Source organism: Sus scrofa, chromosome X (genome assembly GCF_000003025.6).
Source record: "Sus scrofa isolate TJ Tabasco breed Duroc chromosome X, Sscrofa11.1, whole genome shotgun sequence".
NCBI lineage: Eukaryota > Metazoa > Chordata > Mammalia > Artiodactyla > Suidae > Sus > Sus scrofa.
The window spans coordinates 42,590,197-42,608,749 of NC_010461.5; the positions used below are offsets into that span (position 1 = coordinate 42,590,197).

Consider the following 18,553-nt stretch of genomic DNA (forward strand, 5'->3'; position numbering starts at 1 on the left):
AATTTTCAAGTGTCACAGATTCTTCTTTTAATTTTTTTTCAACCGTTTAGAAATGTGCAAACCATTCTTAGCTCTGGGAACGTACAAAAGTGGGCGGTGGACTAAATTAGGCCTGCAGGCCATAGTTTGCCCTTTCTTGTGCTAGAACATCAGCTTAAGGGATTATTGTCTGCTGGATCCACTGCTACATCCCCAGCACCTAGGACAGTGCCAGTCTTTCGAGAGATGCTTCCTGAGTGAGCAAGTGAACAGATCTATGAGTTGAGTAGTGGAGCTACTAAAGTGGGGAAGAATGAGTCAACAGATCAGAGCTGGCACAGTCCTACCCTCAGGGCCTCAGTTTACCCCTGTCTGAACATAGGCAGGCTCCCCCAAGAAGCCCTAGAAAGAGATCAAAGACCGAAACCAGAGTTGCAATTGAGCATCTTTATTTTTCCCCTTTAGCTCCAGGGCGATCCTGACAAACAGCTTCTGCCAGGAGGAGGCAGAAACGACTGGGCTGGGCAGGGGCTCCCCCAAGGACCTGGCATCCCCCTCCTCCCCGTGGGGTTGGGGTTGGGGCCATGATCCAAGCTCAGCATCCTTGGGGAGGAGGGGAGTGGACCATTCTGCAGCCTCTGTGGCCCCCTACCTCCAACAGCCATGTTGATGGGAACCAGCCACCTCCACACCCAGGCAGGAGGGACCCGGGAGAGCAGCCCCATCTTCCTCCATACGCACAGGTGCATGCGCACGGGGGCACAGGCAGAGCAGGGCTTGGTCAGTGTCCAGATACATGGCTCTGGCCTGTGGCCCAGTTGGCAAACATGAAACCTAGACTGATTGCCATGAAGAGGACCCCCAGGACACCAAAGCACAGAGCCTGTGGATGACAGGGAGAAAAGATGGCACTGGTTGGGTCTCTACACCCGAGCTCCTCCAGAGAATGTTCCATTCATTTTTGACCCGCCTTTTTTTCTTTTCTTTTCTTTCTTTCTTTTTTTTTTTTTTTTTTTTTTTTTTTGCTTTTTAGGGCCATACCCACAGCATATAGAGGTTCCCAGGCTAGGGGTCGAATCCGAGCTGCAGCTGCCGGCCTACACCACAGCCACAGCAATGTGGAATCCGAGCCACACCTGTGACCTAACACCACAGCTCACGGCAACACCAGATCCCCAACCTACTGAGCAAGGCAAAGGATCGAACCTGCATTCTCGTGGATACTAGTTGGGTTCGTTTCCGCTGCACCGCAATGGGAACGCCCCGTCTCCTTTCCTTAAAACCAGCTCCTTCCCGTGAATTATCCTTCCATCCACCTAGTATCTTTCAGGGAGTGTTCTCCCCCATCCTCCTTGAAAATGTTCCAACCCTCACCTAACAGTGCTCCTTCCATGTGTGTAAAGAAGGCTTCCTGTAAGCCGGCCCCTTCTTGAGTGCTCCCTCTGTCTTCTCAGACCCTGTCAACGCTCTGTCTACCCAGGTCCTTCCTAAGACAATCTCCTTCATTCTTCCAGACCATCTGCCCCCTCCCCTCCTCAACTCCCCTCCTGAAAATGTTCCTTCCATCTCTAGCCATCCCAGAGTGCTCTCACCTCAGAAGGCTCCCTCTTTCCCCAGCCTTCCCCCCAGCATGCTCACCTGGATCTTGGGCCAGGAGTAGAGAGGCTCCACCTCAGAGGGTACAATGCGGAGGTAGAAGATGCTGGGAAGGATGAAAATGAGGCTGGGGGCTGAGGTGGACCCTGGAGGACAACAGGAGGGACAGACCAATGTCAGGTCTAGGGGTAATAAGGCCCATGTGAAATGGGATCTGGGACTAGGGTTGGGGGTACTGACCAATAACCCCAAAGATATCCCGGATGGTTGGCACGCAGATGACGAGGACATTGACCAAGACAAGCAGGATCAGGGCTATGGCTACATGGCGTGGCCAGCTGAAGGCTTTGCTTGGGAAGAGCAGTTGCTGCAGAGCCCGGCGGATCTGGGACCAGAGGAGGGGAGGACACGGGTCAGGGCTCAAGTGCTGCCTCCCCTTCCATGTAGTCATCTGCCTCTAACCCTGCCCTCTGCCTGCAATCCCTGATTTCCCCTCCATCTGAATATATCTTCCCCCGTCTGACGATCCAGCCATGCCTCCACCTTCTGAAGGAGCATCCTGCCTCCCTTCTGTCTGATCATCCCTCTGTGCCATCATCCACCATCTGAAATCATTTCCTCCTCCTCTCTCCAACTATCTCTGCCTCTCCCTGTCCAACTGCCCACCTGTCCTTCCACCCTGAGCTCCCTGCCTCTCTCTCCATCTGACTACCTCCATCTCCCTCCGCTGTCTAGTCATCCATCTAAGAGCCTAGGTCTCCTACACCTCTACCTCTCCCTTCACCCTCTTTCTGCCCACTCCAGTTATCTTCGTACTGAATGTCCATCTCTCTATGCCTCTACCCTCTGTCTGATCATTCCTGCCTGCTTCTTCTATCTATCCACATACCCGAGCTTCCTTCCTTCAACTGACTACCCCATCCCCTTGACTCTTTGTGTTCAGCCGTCTACGTCCTCCTTGTATCTGACCATCTTTTTTTTTAATTTTTGCCCTCTGCCCATTTGATAATTCTGCCTTCCCTGTCAGTCCGTCCTAGCCTCTTCCATCCATCCATCCATCCCTCCATCCATCCATCCATCCATCCACTCCCATCTCTACCCTCCATCCAAACATCCATGCCTATGCCCTCTACCCATCTATCCATGTCCCTCCACTCCACAGCCCCACCCTCGCCCCCAACGCACAGGGAACAGCACAACTGGCACAGTGAGAGTCACAGCGAGCAGCACGGCAAGGCGCACACAGAGGATGAGCAGGTCCTGTTGGCTGTACATGTGCAGCATCTCTGCCTCCACGCTGCCTGGGACATGGGACACGGGATCCAGGATGTGGTGGGAGCACCAGGACCAGTGTCCCAGAAACACAAGCGTGTACATGCGCTCGTGCCCCCCTCCCCCCACACACATCGTGACGAAATCTCCATGTGTGATGCCTACCCTCCCTTTGGAAATTGATGGGTCTGAGGACATGGGCGGGGGAGGTGCTCTGGCTCCTGCCCAGCAGTCTGCTCAGCCCCCACCCCAGCTCCCACCCAACCCTGGCCCCAGCCCCACTCACTGTAGAAGGTGAGGTATCCAAAGGTGGCTGTGAGCGCATACATGCAGAACATGGCCCCAATGGACACGTTGGCCACGGCCTGCATTCTGCGCTTGGAGGGCCTGAGGTACAGAGATCACAGAACTGTCATGCCCAGACCCCTACACTTGGTCCAGGCCCCTCAAGGCCAGCCCCCACCCTCCAGAGTCCCCTCCTCCCAGAGCTGATGGTCAGCAAGTACACACTGGGATGCCCAGCTCTACCCTGCCTGCCGTGTGAAAAAAAAAAAAAAAAAAAAAAGCCAAGCCTCCCTTCTCTGTCCATCCGCATCTCACCCCATATGACCATCCTGGCCTGTTTCTGCCTCTGCCTCTCTCTGCCATGACTGTCACTGACTCTCCCTTCCATCTGATCACCCATGTGGATGTGGTCCCCCTGCCTGATCATCCACACCCTCCCCATATCATCCCTGCCCTCCCTTGTCCATCCGCATCCCTCTCCATCTGACCATCCCCATTCCCCATCCCATCCCAGTATCCACCACCTCCCTCTGATCATCTCAGCCTCCCCGCTTGTCCAGTCACACTTGTACTAGATGTGAAAAGAGTAGAATGCTTTTTTTTTTTCTTTCTTTTTTTTTGGAGTTCCAAGGCCAGGGATCAGATCGGAGCTGCAGTTGAGACCTAAGCTGCAGCTGTGGCAACGCCAGATCCCTCAGCCCCTGGGCAGGGCCAAGGATCAAACCTGCATCCCAGGGCTCCCAAGATGTCGCTGATCCCATGGCACCACAGCAGGAACTCCAAGAGTAGAGTGTTTAAGCCCCAATTAGTAAATAGTCACTTCTCTGCATCCCCCAGGGCCTCCTGGCCACCTCAAACTCCTCCCTTGGCACCCTCTAGTCACAATCCAGCTCTAGAACCAGGACTGCTATAGGGATAATCGACCTCCTGACTATCCCCCCTACGTGCTTCCCCATCACGCATGCCCACTGGCCTGCCCACTCACCGGCAAAGTTCCGTGTAGATGGGCAGCACCTCGGGGTGGCAGACGAAGGCGAAAGCCATGATGGGCACTGTGTAGAACATCTGGGGGGAGTGACCCCGGGACCAGAGATTAGAGCCAACAGGGTTCCAACCTTTCCTCCCCACCCCAACCCCTGGCCCCACCACTCCTCTCCATTATGAGACACACCGAAGTCCTAGATGTCCCACACCCGGCTCCACGCTGAGCAGAGCACAGCGTGTAATGGAACCAGAGGGCCTGCGTGCGGTGCAAGGCAGAGACGCAGGTCTGCCCACCAACCTGTGAGTCAGCTGTGAACATCTGGGCTTCACAGCTTGTGTTGAGCCCCTGGGTGGGAAGGCTTGAGGGGCCCTTACTCTCCACGGCCGTCTCATTGTGGCCTATGACACAGCCAAGCTGGAACTTCTTATAGATGACCTGAGGGAGGGAGGGGAGGGAGGCGAGGTCATGGGCAAGGCCATGTCCTGATGCCCCAAACTCTTTCTGGACTTCATCGTGTCCTTCTCCCTCAGACTCACCGAAATGAGGAAAAACAGCATACAGGTCAGAGAGAGACCACTGGTATACCCCAGGTAGCCTGCAAGGGCAATATATGGAACCTCAGAAATCAAGGGACCCCTCCCTACAGCAAATGTCAACCCATCAGTCTGATTTTCAAGGCCCCCCCCGACCCCAATTTTGCTACACTTTGCACAAACTTCTGCTTCTACCTGGATTGGCACACACACACACACACACACACACACGCACACACACACACCCCGCCTTTAACAAACTCCTATTCATCTGTTAAAACCTACATCAAATAAGCTCTCCCCTGGTATTCCACAGCCCTTGAAAAGGGAGATTCTTTTTTTTTTTTTTTTTGTCTTTTTGCCTTTTCTAGGGCTGCTTCCGCGGCACATGGAGATTCCCAGGCTAGGGGTCTAATCAGAGCTGTAGCCGCCGGCCTACACCACAGCCACAGCAATGCGGGATCCGAGCCGAGTCTGCAACCAACATACCACAGCTCACAGCCACGCCAGATCCTTAACCCACTGAGCAAGGCCAGGGATCGAACCCGCAACCTCATGGTTCTTAGTAGGATTCGTTAACCACTGTGCCATGACGGGAACTCTGGGAGATTCTTTTTTGTTTGGGGGGGTTTTGTTTGTTTGTCAGTTTTTTTCTTACAGCCGTACCTTCGGCATATGGACGTCCCCAGGCCAGGGGGCGAATTGGAGCCACAGCTGCCAGCCTGTGCCACAGCCCCGCAATGCTAGATCCAAGCTACATCTACAACCTACCCCACAGCTTGCGGCAATGCCTGATCGTTAACCCACTGAGTGAGGCCAGGGATCGAACCTGTGTGCTCAGAGAGACATGGTCGGGTCTTTAACCAGCTGAGCCACCACAGGACCTCCCAAAAGGGAGAGTCTTTGAATCTGGCTCCCCTCCTCTAATTCCACTATCCGATGACCAACACAGTAAGTCTCTTACCCAAGTGTCTCATGAGGGCCAGCGGCAGGATGATTAACACACTGACGATAATGATGAGGAGGTTTCCTTTCAAGAACCAGTCCCTAAGGAGACAGGCAAATAAAGTGACCTGCTGCCTACCAAAGACAACTGTCAGGCAGGCACTCACAGACGACAGCCGGACAGAGAGGTTTCTGCACGCAGTCAGGAGAGAGAAGCTGACCCCTCGGCTGTGAGAAGTCACCCAGGTGGTTAGGGTGACAAACGGCACACGAGGATGACAGAAACAGCCAGACGGATGATCAGACAGTCAGTCACACGCCGTGAGAGGGACAGAGCTGAGAGCGCACACACACACACACACACACACACACACACACACACACACACAGCTGGACGAAACCGTGCCATCAAACCTCAAGCAGACCGACAGCCAGAGGCACGAGCAACACCCCAAATCAGCCAGACTCACAGAGTCGAAGGCAAGATACCAGACACAGAGTGAGTCATGACCCTGGTATGTCTGACAGGTAGAACAACAGTCTGATGCTCTGGAAGGCAGGCAACAATGCAGAGTCAGACAAAGAGAAACACCCGTGTGTCATTGTTTGAACAGCTCGAGGTTTGTGGAGCACCTGAGAGCAGCTGGACCGATTTGGCCACCCAGAGATGGAAATAGAGACAGAATCGGCCAGCTGGCCACGCTGTTGGAACCAAACTCAAAGAAAGAGCAGGAGCTGTACAGATATCGAGGGAGGTAGCCAGGCAAGATAGCCTGTTAATACAGAATTGCCTGAACGCCTGCTCATTTATTCAAAAGAATTTTCTTTTCTTTTCTTTTTTTGTTTTTTAGGGCCGCACCCACAACATATGGAAGTTCCCAGGCTAGGGACTGAATTGGAGCTACAGCTGCCAGTCTACACCACAGCAACGCAGGATCTGAGCCACGTCTGCAACCTACACCACAGCTCACGGCAACACCGGATCCTTAACCCACTGAGCGAGGCCAGGAATCGAACCTGCAACCTCATGGTTCCTAGTCAAATTTGTTTCTGCTGTGCCACGACGGGAACTCCAAAAGAATTTTCTTAACCATTTACTATGTTCCAGGCATTCACACATTCTCTTTCTATCTTAGACACACAGTTACACAGACATAAACCAACGGAGCATCACTGGTCCTATACACAGTGGGAGCTAATTATAACAATGAGACAACGTCTAGTCACATAGACTGTAAGCTATCTGGATGCATTCGGGATCAAACCAAAGATCTAACAGGATAAAAAGAATTGGCTCTTAAATGCAAACGACTAAACAGATTCAGCCAGCAGATGGATCCGGAATTAAGCATGCAGTCAGCTGGATGCATACTCAGAACAATCGCCAAACACACACGGTTGGATCCATAATACAGAGGACATATACAGTCAGAGTTGAGGATCCCACAAAAACAGCCAGAAAGAATTTGCCAGAACAATGGTCACCAAACTTAACACAGAGATAACGTCTCATACAGTCGGAGCAAATCACAGGTCCATAGCTGGCATCACGGTACATTGCATGCACACGTGAACATACTCTGTTGGAGTCAGTGACCATACACTTGTCGCTAGACAGATTGAGCCAGCCTAATGGACCCAGAATCAAACAGAATCCACTGGACAGAGAAAGTCAGAGTAAGCAAATGCCAAGCACACATGGCTAGAATCACAGTATACAGGACACAGCTGCGGTCAGCTATCGTACAGATGGCAGAGAATCTGCCAGTTGCCAGAGTCACAGAATCAAACCTAGGGACAGAGTTTGGGTCTACGGGATAGGTACAGCCACACGGTCAGCATCAGAGGACACTGGACATGCTGAGTCAGCCAGAGCAGTCACAAAAAAAAAACAAAAACAAAAACAAAAAAAACCACACGGGCTCACTGGACTCCTAGAGCCAGGGCAACAGTGCGCACCTACTGCTGGCCTCACAATACATAGGAGTCACGGTCTGACCAAATCGGCCTGCCCAACAGTCTCAAAATAGAAGACCTGGGAGTCAGCTGGACGCAGAGTCGAAGTTAGCAGCCGGACCTCACAGGCAGAATCAGTGGTCTGTGGGCCAGAGCCAAGGGGTGTTGCACACTCACCCCTCAGGGTCCATGTCCAGGAAAGTGCCGATAACCAGGGGGAGTTCGGATTTGATGATGAACAGGTAACTGGACATGGCTGGTGCAGGTGGGGGCAGGTATAAGCAGAAGGCTTCCCCTCATCTCCCTCCCACCCCAGCCTGGGGAAGCCCACCTCGTCCCCCCACTCTTCCCCCGAGCTGGCCCCCACCTCCCAGAGTCCTCACCCCCAACATTGTGCAGACAGATGACCGCGGCCACCACTACCTTCCCCGCAGGCCCCAGCGCCCTCTGTCCCAGCTGTTCATAGGCTCGGATGCCTGGTGGGGGAAGGGGAACGGAAGAGAGAGGGTTGTGGGTCTAGGAGGCCAGGCCAGGGGTGATGTGGGGGAACCGGGGCCTTGGGGTAACTGGGTCTGATTCCCGGGAGCCAGAGCTGAGGGTTCAGCTGCTCGGGTTGCGCTTGGGGCCGGCGTTTGGAACGTGGGATCTGTGGCCAGGGAGAAGGTTGGGGGCCTGACGGGAGTAGTGGGGAATCTCCGGAGCAGGATATGGACTGAGGCCAGGGTGAGAGTGAAGTCTAAGATCTGGGGCCAGTGGGAGCTTGGGAGCTGGGGGCTGAGGAGCAGGGGTGAGGGGGACTCTGCGTCCTGGGGCTGGCTTCCACGGCTAGGTATGCTGGGGACCGAGGAGTGGGGGTTAGAGGTAGACTGGCATGGTCTAGGGCTGGGGAGGGTCTGAGCAATGGAGTTTGAGGGCCAGACTGAGAGGTAAGGGTTGGGGACTGGGAGCTGGGAATCTGGGAGTCCAGATAAGGTCTGGGGGCCAGGCTGTAGCTTGGGGTCTGGAGTCCAGAGAATCGAGTGTGAGGTCTGGGGTCTGGGTTCCAAGATCTGAGCTGAGCTCTGGGTCTCACCTACAACGCCAGCACAGGTCAGCAGGAGATGGATGGAGTACGAAGACAGAAGAGCAATGCAGAGCAGCAGGGCCCTGTGGCAGATGGCACAGCTCGGACTTGGTCCCTAGGCCTCCCGCCTGCCCCGCAACACCCCTCCCCTTCCCCCAGACTGCCTAGGACTCACAAGAAGAAGAGGACCCCCGTGTGGGCCATGGCATAGGCCAGCCCCAGGATGCCGCTGCCCATGATGGCGTTGCTGAGGTTGAACACTGACATTCCAAACGATGTCTTCCCCTCGAACTGCGGGTGAGGGGCAAGGCCCGGGCACACGTGGGGAGGGGGACAGGTAAGGAGACCAGGTAAGGAGACCAGTGCTGGGGCCTGGGAGAGACTAGAGGCGGGGGAGAAGCCCCCCCCCCTGGGCAGGGCAGGGCTGGGCTGGGCTGGGTGGAAGGATCTGAAGATGGGAAGGAGCTGGAAGAGGAAGAGGAGCTGAAAAGAGCTGGGAAGGGAAGAACGAGGGGAGATTTTAGAGGGGAGCAGCTGGAAGTGGAGAGGGAGGGGGGAGGGTGGGGCAGCGGCAGCGACCAGAGGCAAAACAGCTGAAGGGAGTAACCGGGAAGAGGGAGCAGCAGGGGAGGAGCGGAGCTGGGCAAGGTGCAGCTGGGACAGATCTTGCTTGGGGGTGGGGGGGTTCACTCACATCCATGAACTGGGTTGGCTTCCTCCCTGGAGCAGGACTATGGCTGGGCAGGAAGCCCTCTCGCTCCTGCCTGTAGCTGGAATAGGCAGGCACATTGAGGCTGCTGAGAAGGGACTCCTGACCCCTGACCTCGACCCCTTGAGGCACCTCACCCCGCCCCCCCCCAGACTCACTCCACAGCACCCCGGGGGAGGGCTCCATTCATCTTCGGATCCTGCAGTTCCATCCTGCGGGCAGAGAAAGGGGGGCTGGGGGAGTCAGAGACAGACGCAGGGGGCCTCCAGAGTGGGGAGAATCAGAAGAAGAGGCTTGGGGGTCCGACGGCCACTTGCTGGAGACGCTCGCCCACTCCTGAATTCATTTCCTGGGATCAGGGACTCCCTCTCCCATTCAATGCCGCACTAAAGGCTAAAACAAATGTCTCCAGGGCACCCCGGGAGCCCCACTCTCGGAATCCCCATCCATGCCTTGGGATGGGGAGGGGGTCTCAGGAGCCCCCTCCCCCGCTCGATGGCCAGATGCAGACACTGAGACACAGAGATGAGATGAGGAGGCAAACAGGAGCAGAGGGATGAAGAGAGACGGGGCAATGAGTGGAAAGAACTGGAGATTAGAGGGAAAGGCCGCCGGAGAAAGAGATGAGAGAGAAGGGAATCAGAGGGGGAGAGAAGCCAACAGTTACTCAGAGAGGCATGGAGAAAAAAAATAGGGCAGAGAGAGAGAGAGAAGAGCAAGAGAGAGGAAGAGAGAGAGGGAGGGGGAGACAGAGAGAGACACATGGGCCCCGCAGGGGACCAGATGGTCACCTAGAGCCGGGATAGCCTGTCCTCCCAGACCCCAGACTCACTCTCTCTGGCTGTCTCTCTTCCCTTTCCCGGTTCTTTCCCCCCCCTCCCTCCCCCTCCCCCGCAACCCGCCCCCTCCTTCCCTCCACCCTCACCGAGTGGTAGGCCTCTCACTCCTCACTGGGACACGTGTCCGCCTGCTGCCCCACCCCTCCTAACGCCCCCCTACCCCCCTCCTCCCCCGCCTGGGCCGCAAGCCTGAGCCCAGAGCTGATGCAACCTGTTGAAGGGGCTGGGGCTTGGAGGGGGGCTTGGGGGGTGCTGGCTCGGGACCCCAGCTCCGGGAGGCGGCCAACTGCTCTCTGCCACAACTCTGAAGATCCTCACTAGAGTCCAAATTCCCCAAACTGAGCCCCCGCTTCCAGAGATAGAAGGGACCCAGGCGCCCCCCCCCCCCGCATGAATCCCCTTTCTAGGGACTAGAGAGGTATTTTCCGAGGGCCTCGTCAAGTCTTACACACTCCTATTTTAGTACAAGTCACTTTAGACACCCTTCCAGACTCGAGATCCTTTCCGGGCTCAGGGTGTCTCAGGAACCTGGCCACGAGCCCTAAGGTCCCCTCCTGAGGATGAGTTGCCTCCAGGACATTCATCAGAAGCGCCCTTCTCCTCCCGCCACCCCTGCCCCAGGGCCACACAAGCCTGGAGGAGCCCCTGTCTTCTAAAGAAGCCCTCCGCCCCCAACCTCTCTTCCTGGGAACGCTGATCTCAGAAATCCTCATTCGAGGTTCCCATCGTTGCTCAAACCGCCTCCAGGACACCCCTTCCCCCAAAAGCCGAATCCCCCTTCTGGGGTGGGGGAAGGCTCTCCAGGAGACCCTTCCTTAGCATCGAGCACCCTCTGGAGATGCTCGCCGACTCCTGAAGTTCATTTCCTGGCATCAGGGACTCCCCCTCCCATTCAATTCCGCCCTAAGTGCTAAAAAAGGTCTGCAGCCCCCCCCAGCCCCCTCCCGGAACCCCCATTCCTGCTTTGGGGTCTCAGGAGCACCCCACACACCCCCGCCCCCGCCCCCGCCCCATGGCCAACGCCCCCTCCTCACCTCCCTGCTCCTCTCAGCTTCTGAAGCGGCAGCAACTCAGGAATAGGGCTCTGGGACCCCGCCGGCGGTGGCACTGGGCTCCCGCTCAGCCAGACCCTGCCTCCGCCTGCCCTCTGACCAATCAGCAGCCGCCGGCTCTCTCAGTAGCTAATCAGCACTGACCGTGCCCCAATTGACCCGCGGGTTTTGGTTTGTTTTTTGTTTTTTTGTTTTTTTCTTTCCTCGTAGTTTTAACTTTAATTCAGTTTCCCTCTTCTGGTGCTTGGGGTGGGGTGGGGGGGGGGAGGTGGAACGTGAGTGTGTCTCCCCTCCATCTGAATTCATGGGTGAGGAGACAGAGATTTGGGGGATTGGCGGGGGAGATGGATTGACAGATCCATGGAGTAGATCCCACCTAGGGAGAGGGACAGAAAGACAGAGGGAACTGTCAGACACACAGCAGGATGGGGTGGATGGCCAGGCCAGGGGGGGCGGGAGGGGGGCACAGATGGTAAGAGAAATGCCCCCCAAAGAGAGACAGACAGGCAGAAGGAACAGCACAAGGCCAGCCGACAAGGGGACAGAAAGACAGACAGGGTGTGGAGGAATGGTGGACAGGCAGATGGGCAGTCAGGGGAGAAAGAGACATACAGACAGACTCAGAAATAGGGGGCAAGGCCAGGCTCATGCCAGTTCCAGGGACGAATGCAGTCAGGGCCAGTAATAAACAGGAGACACACTGGCAGATGGACAGGTGGACCCGGCCTGAAACATCCCCAAAGAGAAGTTAGGGATGGACCCACTAGCCCAGAGAGACGAGGGAACAGAGGCAGTGGCAGAGGCAGAGAGACAAGTGGAGAGGCAGGGGGCAACGGGCAGAGGAAGTCTGATTCAGGCAGGGGAGCAGACAGACCTGGGGACAGCAGTGGGACAGGTGCAGGGAGAGACATGACCAGGCCACCATAGGCTGACCTTAGACCGACAGCCTAGCTGAGAGAGAGGATCCTAGCTGCTCTCAGGGATCCCCGGAGGGAGGCGGGGTGGGCATTTGTGGTTGGGTGGAGGTGGTGGAGACACTGCCTGCGGACTAGGCACACCCTGAAGTCCTGGACCCCAGCCCAGGCGTTGGGTGGAGCCTGTCCACACCCTAACCAAGGAGCTCCACTGTCTGTCTGTCTGTCTCTCTTCTATAGGGGTCTGTCTGTTGACTCCATTCGAGCATGTGACAGGCACGTCGGTCCCAGGCAAGGCATGTGTCTCCTGCAGGAAGTCAGGCAGGGTGGACATGGGGTCCGGGCCCAACTTGACTGGGCTGCTGGAGGCCCAGGTGGACCAGAGGCCTCTATCCAGGCCCCTCCACCCACCTGCCCACCAACCCCCCACAGGGAGCACAGAATTCCCGGAAAGGCCAGGGGCTGGCTGGGGCTTCAAAGCTAACCTAGAGGATCCCACCCCACCCGCAGTTGGAGGAGGGTGAGGGATGGGGTGTTTACTTTCCCACAGCAGGCGAGAGACTCTCCCCCCCCACCCCCGCCACCTGCACATTTCAGGGATCACAGCCCCATCCAGGGGCTCAGAGCTGGAGGTAGACTTGCCATCACCCACAGAGGTACAAACTCGCCTGCAGGCTCACAGCCACACACAGAACACACAGCCTGAACGGAACACACGCAGATGGCACATGGAAAGCCCAGGCCACGGGACAGCCACATACAGCCACACGGAGTGACTTAGTCTCAGAAAGTACCATCACCCACAGCCTCGGAGCCTCACACAGAGATCACGGACAGATACAGGGAAGAGCCCACACCACTTTACAGCCACTGCAGACCCGCAGGCATCAGCAGCCACGGACTCACAGCCACACCATTGAGAACCAACAGGCAAGTCACACGCAGACTCAGGACTACACGCAGAGCACACAGACAAATACGATTCTACACAGATGATGACATCACACACATACCCCTCTCTCTTCTCTTTCTCACACACACACACACACACACACACACACGCACACACGCACACACGCATGCACGCACGATTCCAAGTTCAGACGGCCCTGGAGGCCAACGTCCAGATTCAGCCTCTACGATGATACCTCTGTGCGTGTGAACTTGTGTATGAACTTGCGATCACATACAGCTCTGGTCACAGGGGGGAGAGGCATCCCCAGACAGACACGATTGTACAGACAGAGAAGGCACATTCACAGACACATGCGCAGGGGATCCCCCTGCGGTGTAGTGGGTCAAATTCTTTTTTTTTTTTTTTTGTCTTTTCTAGGGCCGCTCCCGCCGCATATGGAGGTTCCCAGGCTAGGGGTCCAATCAGAGCTGTAGACGCCAGCCTATGCCAGAGCCACAGCAACACGGGATCCAAGCCACATCTGTGACCTACACCACAGCTCACGGCAACGCCGGATCCTTAACCCATAAGCAAGGCCAGGGATTGAACACGCAACCTCATGGTTCCTAGTCGGATTCGTTAACCACTGAGCCACGATGGGAACTCCTCAAATTCTAATTTGACTGCAGCGGCTGGGGTCACTGCAAGAGTCGTGGGTTTGATCCTCGACCTGGCACAGTGGGTTAAAGGATCTGGCATTGCCACAGAAGTGGCTTGGGTTCAATCCCTGGCCCGGGGAACTTCCATAGGCCATGGGTGTGGCCATTAAAAAATAATAATAATACAGAACATGCACAACTGTATTCAAACGGACAGGTGTACACAGTTGTGTATACACAGCTATTCATACGTCAAGTCAGAGATGACACGCACAAGGAATGCATATAAAGGCGCACAAACTGAGGAGTTCCTGTCCTGGCTCTGTGGTTAACGAATCCAACTAGGAACCATGAGGTTGCGAGTTCGATCCCTGGCCTTGCTCAGTGGGTTAAGGATCTGGCGTTGCCGTGAGCTGTGGTGTGGGTCGCAGATGCGGCTTGGATCTGGCGTTGCTGTGGCTCTGGCGTAGGCCGGTGGCTACAGCTCCGATTAGATCCCTAGCCTGGGAACCTCCATATGCCACTGGAGTGGCTCAAGAAAAGGCAAAAAGACTAAAAAAAAAAAAAGCACACAAACTGAAAAAGCAGGGACACAGAGTACACTCACTATCTTTACAAAGAGGAAATCCAGAAATACACCTAAAGCTTCATGAAGAGGAAACAAGGCACCAAAAGAAAAAACACCTATAGGAGTTCCCATTGTGGCTCTGTGGGTTAAGAACCCAACTAGTATCCACAATGATGCGGGGTTGATCCCCGGCCTCACTCAGTGGGTTAGGGATCCAGCATTGCTGTAACATGCGGTATAGGTCGCAGATGAGGCTCAGATCTGGCATTGCTGTGGCTGTGGTGTAGGCTGGCAGCTGCAGCTCCGATGCGACCCCTAGCTTGGGAACCTCCATATGCCGCAGGTGAGGCCCTAAAAAGACAAAAAAAAAAAGGAAAGGTAAGAAGAAAGGAAGGTAGGAAGGTTGGAAGGTTGGAAGGGAAGAAAGAAGGAAGGAAGAAAGGAATACCTATAGGGCGCAGGGACCTAGAAGCCCCTCACCTGGGAGAGACACAAACACAGGGACAGAGAAGCAGAGAAGAGAGACACACAGACATCAGAGACTCCCACACGGAGGAGACACAGATAAACACACTTCTCACACATGAGCATGACCAAGGAGACACATAAACACCCCAGGCACACACACACACACACACACACACACACACACGGCCCCACAGAAATGAACTGCATGAGCCGACAGGACCAACATACCGTTGCTGAGGAGGACACAGCGAGTTGGATAGGCAGCCACGGACGCAAGACACAACCAGGCAAGTTACACAGTGAGACACACAAGGAGCTCACAAACATGGGTTTGTGGTTGACGACATGTACAGGCAGATGAGACACCCTCCGGGAATTCACACACACACACACACACACACACACACACACACACACACACACCACTCCTCTGTCCACCCCTGCCTACTCCAGATCTCTCTCCTCTGCTACTCCTCTCCCCCAAGAGCCATAATACATCTGTGCTCCAAGGCAGCCAGGGAAAGAGACACCTGTCAGCAGAGGCCTTGGCCCAATGGCTAATGGGGGCGGGGGGGCGGGGACTGCCTAGGCAGGTGTCTAGATTTCAAGCAAAGGCTGAAGTGTCCTGTCCAAAGAACTAGTGTACTTTGGACCAAAAAACAGATGCTCCCCATTCCCCCTCCCCGCGCCCCCCCCCAAGCAGCAGCTTCCTGCTCTGATCATTCTCCCCCCTCCCAGGGCCACCCGGGGGCCCTCCGACACTACCCAGCACAGGGCCACGCAGGCACACTGCAGAAGGTCAATAAATGCCACTTAACGAGGGTCATAGCATCATCGTTATTATTTTTATTTCTGCCACCAGTGATCTCTCCCAGGGGAGGGGCAGGCCTTCAGCCAGCCCTGCACCCCAGAGCTCAGCTAAGTTTCAGGGCATTGCAAATAGCAGGTGTTCCACGTATGCTAGTAGGAAGAAAAACAAAGGGAAAATGAAATCTGGCTGCAGAGGCAAGGCTGCTTTAGAAGGAACAGATGTCTTTAAGCTTGACCAAGGCCTTGAGGCTGTGCCAGGGATAAGAACGCTTTGTTAGTTCATCAAAGTCGGGCTCTTTCGCAGGGTCATTTAAGGCTTTGGTTGGTTCAGTAACTCGGACCTGTGTGACATTTGGGATTTCTCTCAAATCTACTAAAAGTCAGTTTAGGTTGCTGTCGGTTCTTCCAAGTGGACCCCTGCTTTTCATTAAAACGGGTCACACTGCTCGGCAGCCTTCAAGGGAGGGAGCCACGGGACAGAGCAGTTAACAGCGCAAGCGGTCCCAGCCCTGCCACTCAGGAGCTGCGCAGCCAGGAGTAAATTTCGAAACCTCCCTGTGTCAGCTTCCCCCGGGGCATACTACTGCCTAACTCAGGGCCCTGGGGAAGCCTGAATGAATTAACACAGGTAAAGCACGAAGAACAATGCTCGACAGAGAGTAATTGCTCAATAACATCTTTGTGAAAGGAATTAATGAATTCTCCGCCAGTGAAAGCAGCCCCCCACTGAGCTGGATTTAGGATTCTAATCTCTCCTTTCATGCAGGCTCCCCGCGGATAACTCTTCCGTCCCTCAAAGCAGCAACCCCCCTCCCCCGGACTGCAAGGCTTTTTGAGTCCTGTCGTCTGGTCCCCTGCGCCTGTACCACCCCCCTCCCACCCCCATCTTTCCCTCACGTGGTCAGATGCCCTCCGGCACACGGGCCAGCCTGGCAGCTCCCCTCTCCTTGACCTCTTCAGGAGGCTGAGGGGAGGACACCTTTACACTCAGTGGGGTGCCGGGTGGGAGCTGCAGGCGGACACCCTACTTCGGGAAGAGCCTGGGGAGTTCAGAGCCTGGCTCCTGTCCCCCAATCCCCCCAGCCCTGCTGGAGGAAGCAAGTTTCTTTGCAAAAAAATTAAACATCCTCTTTGTGAGAGGCAAGAAAACAGGACGTGGGAAGCGTCCCACAGGGTGAACATGGGCCCCCAATGCCTGGCACCCCCTCATCTCTGTGGAGCAGCGGCCCAGTGGCTTGAACCCTTGCTTTCTCACACTTGCTCACCTCTGCAGGGGAGCCATGTTCCCACCCACCCTGCCCCCACAACACCCTTGAACTCCTCGGACAAGCTCCGCTTCCTCCCTGGCTCTCCGGGGTCTCTGCGCATCTGTCTACCCCTCCTCCCAGGGCCCCGCATAAATGCAGAGCACATCACTAGGGGAAGAGTGAAGGAACAAAGCAACAAAACAACGAATTCAGCAAACATGTATTGAACACCAACTGTGTGCCGGGCCCTATTCTAGGCGCCAGGGAGGCAGCAGTGAACAAAACAACAGAAACCCCTGCCTGGCGCAGCTCACATTTCTAAGGAATGATGAATCGATCGTTCAGTTCTTTGAATACTTGCCAAGCTCATTCCCACTCCGGGGTCTGTGCACTTGGTGTTCCCTCTGCCTGGACTGCTCTTCCTCCAAATATTTCTAGGCTGTGCTCTTCTTCGAGTCTCAGCTCAAATGTCACCTCTTTAGGCGTTCCCCCATTGCGGAACTAGTGTCCATGAGGAAGAGGTTCCATCCCTGGCCTTGCTCAGTGGGTTAAGGATCCGGCGTGTGGCCGTGAGCTGTGGCGTAGGTCGAAGACGCGGCTCAGACCCTGCGTTGCTGTGGCTGTGGTGTAGGCCAGCAGCTGTAGCTCCGATTCGATCCCTAGCCTGGGAACTTCCATATGCCCCCAGTGCAGCCCTAAAAAGGAAAAAAATAAAATGTCACCTCGTCAGAAAGACTTGCCTGACTCCACGTCTAAAACAGCAATTCAAGCCCTGCTGCTCTCCATTCCTTTCACTCTATGTTATTATTCTTCATAGTTTTTATCACCACCTGCCATAAAATTATATATTTATATGCTTAATAGTATATTTATATTTAGTACTTTTTGTTTGTGTGTTTGTTTTGCTTTTTAGGGCCGCAGCCACGGCATATGGAAGTTCCCAGCCTAGGGGTCGCATCAGAGCTGACGCTGCCGGCCTCCACCACAGCCACAGCAACTCGGGATCTTTAACCCACTGGAGACCAGGGGTCAAAGCCACATCCTCATGGATACTAGTGGGATTCGTTTCCACTGCGCCACAAAGGGAACTCCCAGCACAGTTTTTTAGTAAGCACATGTATATAGATACTGGCAGTTACACACACACATCTATATATATCAGCATATACATTTTTTTTTTATCTTTTTGCCTTTTCTAGGGCCGCTCCTGTGGCATATGGAGGTTCCCAGGCTAGGGGTCCAATCAGAGCTGTAGCCACCGGCCTACGCCAGAGCCACAGCAACCGGGATCCGAGCTGGATCTGTGACCTACGCCACAGCTCACAGCAACGCCGGATTCTTAACCCACTGAGCAAGGCCAGGGATCGAACCCACAACCTCATGGTTCCTAGTCGGATTCGTTAACCACTGCGCCACGATGGGAACTCCATCATATACATTTATATAAGATGATGTGTGTATTTTATACATACACAATACAAAATGCATAACTATATTATCCATTTCCTTATGTTTACATATAATGGGATATTTGTTTACTAATATATAACATATACTAGTAAATATTAAACATCACTATATTTTTATATTATCACATAATAAATGGGATGTATGTTTATATAGCTAAGATAATAATATAAATACATATATATCCTCCTTTATCTCCTCTTCCTCATCTGGAAACTGGTTATAATTGCAGTAGTCATCTCATAATGGAGGTTGCAAGGGAAGGATTATGTTAATGGAAAGGGTTCAGTCGTGCACTGGAACCTACTGGT

At 54.6% G+C, this 18,553-nt stretch overlaps 1 protein-coding gene across 7 annotated transcripts; it reads right to left on the minus strand.

Annotated features, from left to right (window-relative positions):
• SLC38A5 (solute carrier family 38 member 5) lies at window positions 412-11,341 on the minus strand. 7 transcript variants are annotated; one of them, XM_005657793.3, is made up of 16 exons: window positions 11,197-11,341; window positions 9,482-9,535; window positions 9,309-9,384; window positions 8,790-8,905; window positions 8,624-8,697; window positions 7,935-8,027; window positions 7,729-7,807; window positions 5,615-5,697; window positions 4,654-4,712; window positions 4,415-4,552; window positions 4,118-4,197; window positions 3,134-3,234; window positions 2,761-2,876; window positions 1,816-1,960; window positions 1,618-1,721; window positions 412-862 (listed from the first exon to the last, which is right to left on the minus strand). In XM_005657793.3, the coding sequence occupies exons 2-16, from the start codon at window positions 9,532-9,534 to the stop codon at window positions 761-763; spliced, it is 1,419 nt and encodes a 472-aa protein (XP_005657850.1). In that variant the 5' UTR covers window position 9,535; window positions 11,197-11,341; the 3' UTR covers window positions 412-760. The 7 variants fall into 7 exon arrangements, with proteins under 7 accessions (XP_005657850.1, XP_020935141.1, XP_020935140.1 ...); XM_021079482.1 differs by having other exon boundaries at window positions 9,309-9,408; XM_021079481.1 differs by having other exon boundaries at window positions 9,309-9,411.